Source organism: Zonotrichia albicollis, chromosome 1, assembly GCF_047830755.1.
Source record: "Zonotrichia albicollis isolate bZonAlb1 chromosome 1, bZonAlb1.hap1, whole genome shotgun sequence".
NCBI lineage: Eukaryota > Metazoa > Chordata > Aves > Passeriformes > Passerellidae > Zonotrichia > Zonotrichia albicollis.
In genome coordinates this window covers 49,889,351-49,901,632 of record NC_133819.1, presented here as the reverse complement: position 1 = coordinate 49,901,632, position 12,282 = coordinate 49,889,351, and the positions used below count along the sequence as shown (strand labels likewise).

The following is a 12,282-nucleotide window of genomic DNA, read 5'->3' as shown; positions in this document are numbered from 1 at the left end:
ATTCAGACTAGACATTAGAAAATAAAAAATTCACTCTTAGTGTGGTCAGGCATTGGAATAGGCTGCACAGGGAGGTGGTGGAGTCCCCATCCCTGGAGGTGTCTAAGAGGTGTCTGGATCTGGCGCTGGGTGATGTGGTTTAGCGGTTTAGCGGTTCCAGTGGTAGCGCTGGGTTGATGGTTGGACCTGATGATCTTCAAGGTCCCTTCCAGCCTTGACGATTCCACGATTCGGTGTCTGCAGGAGATCACTGTGCCCAATACAAATCCAGGCTGCAGACGGCGGCGCAGGGCGCAGCCACACCTGGCAGCACCGGCAGCACCCCGCAGAGCCCCGGGACGGCGGGCGGGCAACGCCCCGGCCCCTCCGCCGCCCTCAGGGCCGCTCCCTCGGGGCCGCCAGCGCCTTCCCCCGGGAGGCGGCGCGGGGCGGGCCGGCCCCACGGCGCAGGGGCGGTGCCGGTCACGCGGGCGCGCGGCGGCCCCGCCCCGGCTCCGGCGGCAGCGGCGGCGGCGGGGGCACCTGGCGCCCTCCTCGGGGCTCCTCGTCGCCGGGACAACCGGGATCGCCGCCGCCGCGCCTCTGCCATGGTGAGGAGCCCGCGGCACGGCCCCGCCGCAGCGGGCTGGCCCGGCCGCCCGGGGCGGGCAGCGAGTGCCGGCCGGGCCGTGCGGAGCGGCCCCGGGGCCGGGCGGCTCAGCCCGAGGCGAGGGTGGCGGGCGGGGGAGCGCGGGGCGCGGATGTGGGGCCGGGCGTGCGGCCCGGCGCGGGGCTGCGCCCACCCGCGCTGTAGACGAAGAGAAAGAAGAGTGTCTGTTTGTCCCTCTGTCTGTCTGTCTGCCCCCATGTCTGTCTGCCCAGAGCAGGTGGGGCCGCGCTGTGGCACATGCCTGCGTGTCTGGGGCGAGGTGTGACGGGCGCCTTGCCGCCTCCTCCTCCTCCCGTGTAGCGCCGGAGCAGCCATGGCAGGGCTCTGCCTGGCGTGTGACGCGAGTCAGGTGTGTTGTCCGCCTGGATAACACAGGAGGGATGGTGTGTTTACATGGTGTGTTTATATGGGTGTGTAGGGCGGCCGGGCAATGCTGAAGGTGTGTCGTGCCCCTTATAAAGTCGAGAGGAAAAGCCAGGGCGTGTGTCGGTGAGCAGGGCAGGGATGGGGTGTCACCGTGGGGATGCGCGGGATGCTGGGTTTGGGCGCTGTGCTGTATCCGTATGCATGTGCCGTGAGTCAGGGTGTGGCCTGGGATGTGTGCACATAGCAGATACACAATGAGCGTAATGCTGTGTTTCTGTGTGTATCTGCTCCGGGTATGGTGTGTTTGTGTTGTAGCAGAGATGTGACATTGTGTGCAGGGCCATGACATGGCACCGTATGTATGTAGCCGTGTCTGCCTGCTGCTGTCTGGTACGGGCTTGTTCCTGTGTGTATATATAGTGAATATTGGGTGTGGCATAATCTGTGGATATTTTTAAAGGCACGTATGCTATGGGTGGGGCAAGGATTATCCGTAGTCCTGTACATACGTAGCAGATACAGGGTATGGTATTTGTGTGTACAGAGCAGCAGTGGTTTGGGTGTGTGAGCCTGCGTGGCTGTGATGTTGTGATGTGTTTGCACGGATGCATTTGTAATAGATTTATGGGGTGAGTGTGGCGGGCACAAGGTTTGTGTCACCTGTACGTGGGGACGGCACGACACGGAGCACAGGTGTGAGGAGGGTTGCAGTGGGGAGGAAGAGTGGCTGTGGTTTGCTCTGTGGGGATGTGACACAGTTCGTGTGTGCCACGAGTGGCAGGGCACAGATGCATCAGATGTTTGTGCAAGGAAGATGACAAGGCACGTAAGGGGGAGTGTGTAGGGACAGGCACAGCATGTTTGGAAAGATGATTGGTTTGAGCCCTGTTTTCAATTACAACTTAATTGTCTGATGCCTTAGTGCTTCGCAGTGATAGTTACAACAATAGATGCGGCAGGAAGGCACAGTTGCTGGCCTTTCCCGCATGAGGAAGTACACAGTGTTTTGAGGCAGTCACTTCATGTCTGTATTTCCGTGTGTGTAGGGCTAGTGGGTTTTCTGGATCAGGTTCTGGGGAAGCAGGGGGAGTGCTCAGCCTCACAAAGGGAAGAACTGCATTCCCGTGGTGTTGCAACTTTTTGTCCTTTACATGAAGGCTTGTTCATGCACTCTCTCTTTCTTCCCCTGCACATTGCCTTCTGTTCCTTCCCAATTTTAGCCTGCATGTTCTGAACCCAAACAAAGCAACCTTGAAAACTAAAATGTGAGGTGGAATAAAAATATGGATAGACTGTGCATGATTGCAGTATTCTTCTGTGTAGAATCAGTTTGGATTTGCTTTGCAAAGGCCTTAGGATGTATCTGTTGCTACAAGGAGGAGTAAACCTCCATGAATGAGGCTGTGGATGGCATAGCATGGTGGAGTGATTGTGATGTGACTCAGTGACATGTTCTTCATATTAATATTCCTTAAGAGAAGGTGTAGTATCTTAAGTCAGTTCAAGAAAATGGATTTCTCTCATCTTCTAAATTTAAGATCGATTACAGACTGAAAAACAACTTACCAAATGTTTGTAAACTGAACCAGGGGAGGCTCAGGTTGGACCTACAGTAAAATTTCTTCACTGGAAGACTTGTTAAGCATTGGAATGCTTAACATCCATGGAGGTGTTCAGGAAACTACAGTGGCACTTAGAGCTATGGTTTCATTCACCATGTGGAGGTATTCGGACAGAGGCTGGACTCAATCTTGGAGATGTTTTTCATTCTTAATGATTCTATTAATCTGTAAATAAATATTTTCCATTCACCAAATTCCAGGCATGGAGATTTTCTTTGTGGTCCATTTTGACATTCCCAATGAGATACCTTTAACAGTCTAAACTCATCAGACATACTGCAAAGCAGCATTGGTGCTGTAATTGCACAGGGGAGATCTCAGAAATTATACCATCTGCTCTGCAGATTCTTGTATTGGGCAGCTTCTTAGTTGCACTTGACAGCTGTTAAGCTGGTAACCACCATTTTTGGTATTATTTTAAAATTTTTCAAGTATTTTATTCAATGCATGCTTGTAATTCGAATTTTCCTGTCTTACAGGGTTAGTCCTATTCAAATTGTTCTGTCCTTCTTAATTCTTCATAGCTTCATAGAATTAATTTTGAGCAATTAACACCAGACCTTTTCGTACAGGGAATATCAATGTTTCTAAAAATCAGAAGGACTATTAGCTTACTGCTTACTTGTTTTACAACAGACTGGAGTATTTGGTCATCCTAGTTAAAATGAGGGATAACATGGGGCTAGCAGATGTGGAAAATTGCTAATAAAAGTCAGGTTTGCTGTGAAGCATGGCAACTATTTTTAGGTAGGTGTAGAAAAGTAGTACTAGTCTTGGCACTGGGACAATATTGATCTGAATCCCAGCAGAAGGCTACACATTGACAGTACTTCAGCTGTTTCATCATTTAGAAGTCAGAATAACTGTATTAATTTAATGTAAATTGTTATCAACTGGCAGTTCTGGTAGTCTTTCTACTGAATTAGAAATGCACATAAGTGGGATATGCTAAGTAGGACAAAACCAGATGAAATTGTGACACCAAGGAGTTCTCCCTCAAGCTAGTTTAGACAATAGCCACAACATCCACTTTCATTCTTTCTAATAATCTCTTTAGGAAGGTGATCCATATTCTCCATAGAGTTCTGCTTTTTTTTGTTTGTTTGTTTGTTTGTTTGTGGGTTTGGGTTTGTTTGGATTGGTTTGGTTTGTTTTAACCCCTCCATGTGTTTTAGGACAATGCAAGAACTGTTAAAATTTTTCATCATACGTGACGTGAATGGGATGGAGCTTGAGTCCAGCTGTTCCCTGAGCTTCTACAAAACAACTTTCCCACTTGAACTTTTAATGCAGAGTGGGACATTCTCATTCTTTGTAAAGCTTCTGAGAATGAAGGTTGTAAACACAGAGTAAATGCTATATGGTGATAAGCAGATTTGCATTCTTAAAAATGTAGAAAAATGTATACATGAGGCATTAAAAATGTATAATGGTAAACTTAAAATTTGCTATATACTGGTATCTCCTCTGTCAATTCCATTTTTTTCAGGATCAATAAATGACTTGCATATCTCTCAAAGCTTAAATTAATTGTTCTTGAGACTGAAGAACAAATGGTTTGTAAAGATCAAACATTTTTCTCAGCCTAATTTTTCAAAAAAATGTGCTGTACTCTGAATGTCTGAAAATCTGTATATATAGTGCTATTCTACAGCACTGTGTGAAACCAAATGGATTATTTTTGTGACAAAATTAATTCTAATGCAACTGTAGTCCCTGTGAATTATTTTGGGGTGGAAACTGTCTTAGATTCTATTTCAGTATGTCTCTGTAGAGTCTCAAAGTTTCCTGACAGGTCAATAGAAAGTATCTTTCTCAGGTGTTTTGAACTTAGGCTTTTGCAACTTACCTTTGATACTTAAGGAGGGATTTTTTATGTACCTGGTCAAGGAAAAGTAAGCACAGGATCTGTAAATGCTTAATTTTTGCTGTCTCAAATTACCTTCCTCTTAGCATCTGCCGCCATCCACCTGAACCAAAACAGAACAAAACCCATCCCAAACAAAACTACAGCATGAATTTAAATGTTTAAATGGAGTAAAATAATTTCTGTTTGGTACTGGGAGGTAATGGAAATGCAGCAAGAGTTGGCACAAGGGCACCTCAGCTGACAAAATCAACTACAGCCAATTTCTTGAGGGAGTCCCCCTGGCTTTTTATCTTTGCATTGGAGGAGCCACTGCTAGAGGAGGACTGGAAATTTGCCCTTCTGTGTACTTCCACATTTTTGACTGTTTGGAGCTATAAACTCCTGCTGTGTAGCCCACAAGAAAGTACTCAATATTTGGTATTGAGCTGCAGCACTCAAAATATTTACCTTAATTCTTGTTACACTCTTCTCTTTCTATTCCGTTGTTTTCCTGTGTTCTCCTTGGTAGGCAGAAGGAAACAGTAAATTTGGTTTTCATTGGATTTGATTGCTGTTCAGCTGGTTACCCAGTATGTTCTGTAAATTTAAATCAAGGAGACAAGGACATAATCAAATCTGCATAAATGTGAAACTCTACCAGTATGTCAAGTTTGTCAGTCGTCAGAGGTTGAAATTGAGGTCAGAGCTTCACAGAGAAAGGGCATTTCCATATCATAGCTTGATGTTACATGGTAGTTATATAAATATTAAGGGGCAAATGTCTAAGTGTGCTTGCAGATTATAGGCTATTTTCAGAACTATTTCTGAAACAAAAGTATCAAGATAATTTTATTTCTGCAGAAACTTACATTTTGGCAAATACTAAATCTCCAGTTTCTCTTCTAAATCTCGACCTATTACCTTTCTTGAAACAGTTTGAAAAAGGGTTTTGGAAATGCTACTATGGTGCTATTTCCTTTGAAGTCAAGTGTAATTACTGCTTGTAACCATGAAGAGGTACCTAGTTTTGTCTTTCATAATTGAAAACTTTTATTAATAATGCATTTAAAGTATGGTAGCTTTTATTAATTATGCACTACATATATGGCATATGTAGCCACAAAGCAGTTTTTTTTCCTTGTTTCTTTCTTGTTCATTTTCTAGGGAGATTTGCCTTGCAGAGAAGATTTGCCCTTCATAGTAAAGATTTCATGCTCAGTACTAGGAAAAACCTCAGTTCTGGCATAGTGTTTATGAGGCAGATCAAGCAGAGCTTTGAAATGGCTTTGTAGAAACTGTAGAGCCATTTCTGTAATAAGCCATACCTTTTATGTCTCAAATGTGTTTTTGAAGAGCAGTTTGGAGGGGGAGGATTAGTACTCAAAATTTCTGTTCCACAGGTGCTTAGAACAAGGGTTCTGACTGCTTCAACCATGCAGTCAGTACTTAAGCTGTGATTTCATTTACAGTTTGAGCTGAGTGCAATGAGGAGAATTGCCTTTCTGGATATGGGATTGCGTGACTGCAGGGAGGACTCTGTCAGTTCAGATTAGAATGGTGCAAACTCTGAGGAAATGGACTTGCAGAAGAATCTCCCTGTGAACACTCCAGGAGGATTTCAGGTCTCTGTTGTAGTGCCATCAGCCTGTTAGCTTGTGTGCTGATATTGAAGACTGGGAATAAAACTTAGCCATATATATGTCAATAAAAACAGCTATGTGTAGAAGTGGGGATTCAGAGAAGTTTTGATCGGTATTCTCCTAAGGGCTCTGAATCTATGATGTGGATTAAATTTGGATGGCTGAAACGACATGGCTGTCCCTAGGCAAATGTTGCTACATTGAAATGAATGGACACTTTTCTCTTGGAGTGATTTTGTTCAGGAACATATCATGTTCTGAAAGCCTTTGAGAACATGTATTTATAGCTTGTTTCTACAAAATGGCGTGACATCAGCCGGATTATTTTTGTGATTACACAATTATTCATTTGAGCACACAGTCCTTGTAGATGTTGTGATGGAAACTACCTTAGAATCTTCTCCAGTATTTTTGCTTAGAGTCTCAAAGTTACTTGGGTGGTTAAAGAAAAAAATCTTTCTCATGTTTTTCAAACTTAGGCTTTTGCAAATTCCATTTGAGACTCTGCTTGATGCTTAAAGAGGGATTTGTCATTTACCTGGTCAAGAAATAGAGAATCTGTGTGATATGTAATGAACATTGTGAGGGGCTACTTTTGTACCCTTGTGATGGGTTACAGGCAACAACTGCTTCATCCATCTGATTTTAATTTTCTGCCATTATCCCATTAATTAATGGGTCTATTGCTTTCCAAGCCCATAAAGATGATGATATGGATTTCCCCATATTACACTTCAAAGTACTTTATACATTGGACTGCTAATTAAATGCTTATTTTAATTTAGATTTTTAGGAATGATGTCTAAATGCATCATCATGTACTGTTTGGAAGGATATAATCTTAAAAGACAAGTAATGGATAATTATCCGAAAAAGGAAATGTTCAATCATTATTTTTTTTTTCAGAGAAAGCAAATTGAAAGAAAGATTTGCCAATCAGTATATGACTAACAGATGATGAGGATAAAACTTCGTCAAACCTGTTTTTTCAGCTGTCTCTGCATATGTTTAAAGAATATACGGGGATACAATAAACAGCTTTTTCAAATTTCTTAGTGTTTTTGTGGTAGTTGTTGGATTTTTGTTTATTTTATTTATTTTTCTTTCCTGATCTGAACTAGTCTCTAGTCATGGAAGATTAGGTAAGGAGTAGTTTATTTTTCTCTGTGGTTTAGGTTTGTTCTGCCGTCTCTGGTAATGGTTAGAACTAAGTGCCTTGAAAGGCAAATATGAGCTGGGTGAACCTGAATGAAGGATTAAGTCTTCCATGGAGCTCCTATCTCAGAGTAGCTTAGGGAAAGCAGAGCTTGCAAACCTTTTTTGCCAATAAAGTGTAATGCCTCTTTCTTTTAGTGAGGTATTGGATTAAGCATAATGTTTTCTGCCGTTCTGGCTACCAAACACCAGCTACATGATAGCAAGTATTGATAAAATGTTATCTTTCAACTGAATTTTAGGCCTGCAAGTAATTAGATCAATCACTAATCTGCAAACCATTGGATTTCCCCTTTCTAACCAGCAAAAATAGGAGCTGTCCCACTGGAGTCAGAGGATTGCTGTCTCCTTGGTGACTTAGTAGGACAGGATGAGTCTTGCATTAGGGTATGGGCATCTCAGCAGGTCAGGTTAACCTGTTAGACCTAAATACCCTGGCTGCTTGCAGGAATGAAGCTGTACTCTCTAAAAGGCTTGAGCAGTGATTTCCAAATATGTTGTTGGCAATAGGTGACTGTCCTTGAGGAAAACACACAGGAAAGGGTGTTGAGAGCTGTTTGAGCAGCAAACAATGGGCTGGTGTGCTGGAGGCAGCAGGAAGGGCAACCTCCAAGCACCTCCTGCTCTGCACTGAGAGGCACTCCCAGTTGGAGCAACCAGAAGCCTCGAGGTAGAGTTGTGCAGCTGTGGACTTCAGCTCTGAGGTTCACAAGTGAGCTTGTTCTGTCACCCAGTAAGAACAGGGCCTTGGGAGCCAGGCTGATGCCCTCCAATAAAATGTGAATGATGTGGTATGAATACCAGTGCTGGCAAAACAGGAATGATGGGTTTTCTGGAAGAGAATCAAGCAGCAAAGTGGGCAGTGTGGCCAGCTGCTTCTGCCTGGAAGGTTTTATTATGTTAAACAGTGCTTATTCTGGGGAAATTTTAAAAGCATTATGGCGCTTATAAGCAGCCTTAGGTCATTGGGAAACATTAAGGAAAAATAGAGAGATATGCTCAGGTGCATTTGATCTTCTCTGGATGTCAGCCTTAACTCTTTAAGATGACCAGCACAATAAGAACAGAAGTATCTGATGTGGGGTGTTGCTTTTGTTCAGTCAATTTGTCATCACAACATAGAACATAAAATACCCCAAGGAAAGACCAGTACAAAAGATCCAGAGGGTATCTGGCAGCCAGGAGGAAGCTGGAAGGCTACTGAAGACCATGCCCTAGGCTCTAGCAGTGTGTGTCCAAAGGGAAGAAAATGTCAGCAACCACAGCAGGCCAGGAAGGCTGAATTTTAACATGCACAAAGGCATAGCCTGAGCCAGAGCAGGGTGAACAGCTGGAGCATAGGAACAAGAGCCTGGAGGGCAGACAGTATCTGTTTGTTGAAATAAAAGATTTTGCCAGTCTGTCTGTGCTGTGGACAAGCTTGGACAAGATGGGGTTGTATTTCATTGTATTTTGGTGTGTTATAATTTTTATTGATTATCCAGAAAGCTTTACCACAGGTTCTAGTTTAGCAGCAGTCCTGTGTCATCAGCTGTTGTGTCTTCAATATCACTTTCTTCAGTTCTGTTGGCAATGTATATCCTGTCTAACGCTCCTTTTGTTGCCTGGAGACGTTTTGCCACTTGCATGGTGTTAAATGGCTCTGCCTGTCTGATGCATTGATTGTACATTTCTGGAGGAAGCCCTAGCTAGCAGCAATTCCCTGAGCATTAAAGAATTTTATACACTTATGCTAGAGTGTAACAATCTGAAATTTATGGTAAAGGAAGGTTATTTTGCCTCTTCTTCCTCCTCCATTTTTGTAGTGTGTTTAAATAGAGAGCTTTTTAGGGTGCCATTCATTACTTTAGTTTGCTGGTGAGCTGCTCTGGGTAGCAAAGCCGATTTGGTGGCTTTCCTACCACCATAGCACCAGGTGCTTTCAATACCACAGCAAAAGAAAACTGCACAGGCAACAATTAGGTGTCTCAATAGAGGAGGGGGGGTGTGCAGCAAGCTGCTGCGTTTTGTTTGGCAACAAAAATCTGCGTGTCAAGGTACTGAATAAAACCTGAATTTTATTTTCTCAGGATTTTCCTTTAAAATTTGGTTTTACCATGCCTATTACTGCATGGATAATACTTAATAAAAATTGTTCTTGCCTGTGAAAACCTGAAAGACTTGATGCTTTATACATATGACTGTATTTACAATTTAAATAGAAGGGAACCATAGAAGGGATGGAAATATATGGATTTAATTCCAGCCTATTTTCTTCTTTGGTGAAAATGACCCAATGTTGGTTTTATTCCTGAATTGATAAATACTTCAGCTTTGTTTTCAGTATATCTGCCTTTTGCTGATGCTCTTTAGAGTCTTTCACACTTCATCTTCCCCAAACCTACTTTTGCCCATAATTCCTTTAGCAGGCTACTAAGCAAGGCTATTTTTGAGAGTCTGGGTTTTTAATAACTTTTGATTTGAGAAGTTGACATGTTGAAAGTCCTTATCTACTCTGATTTCAGTGGAAATTAGATACATAAATATCTCAGTGGAACTGAGCCATAATGGATGAGCTGCTACCAAAACTGTTTCATCTGTTAAGAAAATAGTCCTCTTCAATAGAAGACTGAATGACAACTGAAATTACATGCTTAAAAAAATATATATATATAAGGACTGTCACCAAAATTAGTAGTATAACCTTATATTGATCTTGAAATAACTCTATCAGGAAAGATTTCTTCATCCCATTAATTCTGATGAAAACAGGAGACCCTTATCGCTAGCTGCTAGACCAGAAGAGATTAATGTGGTGCTTTCAATGGTGGCATGCTAAGTATGGTGTGCTAAGAAGTAATGTTCTAGGACTAGTGGCAATTAGTAGGTTTAATAATATGGAAAGGGAATTCAAATGGAGAAATCATCCTTTCTGGGTTTCACAGATTTACACAACGGGTGTTTTGTTTATATTATAAAGAAATTTAAAAAATGTTGTTGCTAAAGAAATTAAATGTAAGAAGTTCTCAGGTAATTTTTAAAGAAAATACTGCCTTTTTAGCTCATAACCAATCTTCCAAAAGTACAATGAAGATATTACCAAGAGAGATCAGTTAGGGAATGTAAGAAATGGCTCAAGAGCCAAGTAATAAGGAATTACAGTTTTCTCTTGTGGATTTTGTTTTGTGTTATTTGTTCTTGCAATTCTTTTAGAATGTAAAGGTCTTCTGTAACTCTTCTTGTGTTTACAGGAAATTTGAAACTGATTTTGGAGTAACATTTATTACACATGTTCAATCACGTCCTTTTTCCTTGTGCGCAGATTTGTGTGTATTTGGGGATTTTATACAGGTAAAACCATACTTTTGTAGAGTTTGAAATGCCCTATCTTTAACACAGTCAAACTTGCTACCAAATACTAAAGCAACGAGAGGAGAAATATTCTTTTTACATTCAGGGTATTCTTAATTGTTAGTTTGGATTACTGTGTACAGGTATTCTGAGGGCATGTCATTGTCAGCATGATCTGTAAGTTAAGGAAAGAAATTATATTTGGTAAGAATACTATAATATTGTTACAGTGATCACACATTTCCTTAACAGAATGCTTTTGGTGAGGTGTTTTTTTTTTAATAAATAGAAACAGAAAACTAGAGGTTATGAAATAAAAATTAAGTAAAAAAATAAAAATAACAATACATGAATGTACTAGGGTTCTTGCTTCAATAATGGAAGTTTTAAATCATCAAAAACTGTTCAAACAATGAATTTATTGTTATTTGCACCTTCTATCTTCTTTCTTTGCTTGCACGTATTTGAAACCATGTTACAAATATTAATCTAGAAAATGACTCCTCCATTTGTCCTGTGTCTGTTCTCTGCTAGGGGGAAACTTATTGAGGGGCCTTTAAAGCAGCCTCTCTCTTTTTCTGAGATGCAAATGCAATATGGCTCTGGAGGCTGATAAACTTTCACAGAGTAACAGAGTACTTTAAAGAGACACTTCCATTGTTCTAAATGTGCTTATTCCATAATAATAATAATACATTATTATATGAGAACTGCTGCTAGTACGTAGAAGAACACACAAAAGTTGCTGTTTGAGGGAAACCACCTTTGAATGTGTTTGTGGCCTGATCTGTGGCTGGTGTAGCAGGTGTGGTACTTTGTGTGGCTGGGCAAGTCACACATCTTGTACTACGTAGTAAAAGCTGTGCTTTTTCCAGTTTTAGCTGGGATTCCTAAATGAACCATATTGATCAGATAAGCTGTCATGTATTCAAAATAGTTTGTCCATCCAACTTTAACTTTAGAATATTCTTACATAAACATAAAGATGATAAGCTTTTTTCCTAATAGTTGCTGGTTTGGTTGTAGGTTTAGCTTTTCAGCTTGGCCTTGGAGGGACAATACTTACTACTGTGCTGTGATTTGTAACCAATTCACTTCAGTTGATGAGTAGTTGAAAATACTATTTAACACAGAGAGCTATAATGCATGCTCAGGTCTTCAGAGCAACTTGCCTCATACCTTACTAACTCAAATCCTGTGCTATCCTCACACAATGAGCATATATATATATATGTATGTGTATAAATATATCTTCATATATATATATATCCATGTTACTGTGTACTTGAGAATCTGTAGTGCAAAAAAAAAAGCATAGTTAGATTTTTTTACACAGGCAAAGTGACAGCACACATGTAAACTAGTAGCACTCTGCAAAGTAGCTTTATTTAAAAATATATGCTTATTCATATATATATCTGCTAGATGATATAACTTTTGAGGCATTGTCTGCAGCTATGGAATATTTTAAGTTAAAAGAGAATTTTTAGCTCTGTGATACTGAATGTTCAGATTCTCAACCAGGACTAATGAGATGTAAGTTAACTTGTCTGTTTTGTCACAGACTTTGCATGCTCTCACAGAGGTGACATCCTTTTTCTGTGCCTTATG

The 12,282-nt window shown here is 41.3% G+C and overlaps 1 protein-coding gene across 2 annotated transcripts in view; it reads left to right on the top strand.

The window, feature by feature from the left end:
- Positions 1-224: 224 nt before the first annotated feature.
- Positions 225-12,282, top strand: part of FBXL2 (F-box and leucine rich repeat protein 2) — a 53,026-nt gene continuing 40,968 nt past the window's right edge. Inside the window, exon 1 of one of the 2 annotated variants that reach the window (XM_074541132.1) lies at positions 225-590. In XM_074541132.1, coding sequence (XP_074397233.1) covers positions 588-590 — 3 coding nt within the window. In that variant the 5' untranslated portion in view covers positions 225-587. Of the gene's footprint in view, positions 591-947; positions 999-12,282 lie in introns of those variants that run through there. The other variant, XM_014266238.3, reaches the window with a different exon arrangement.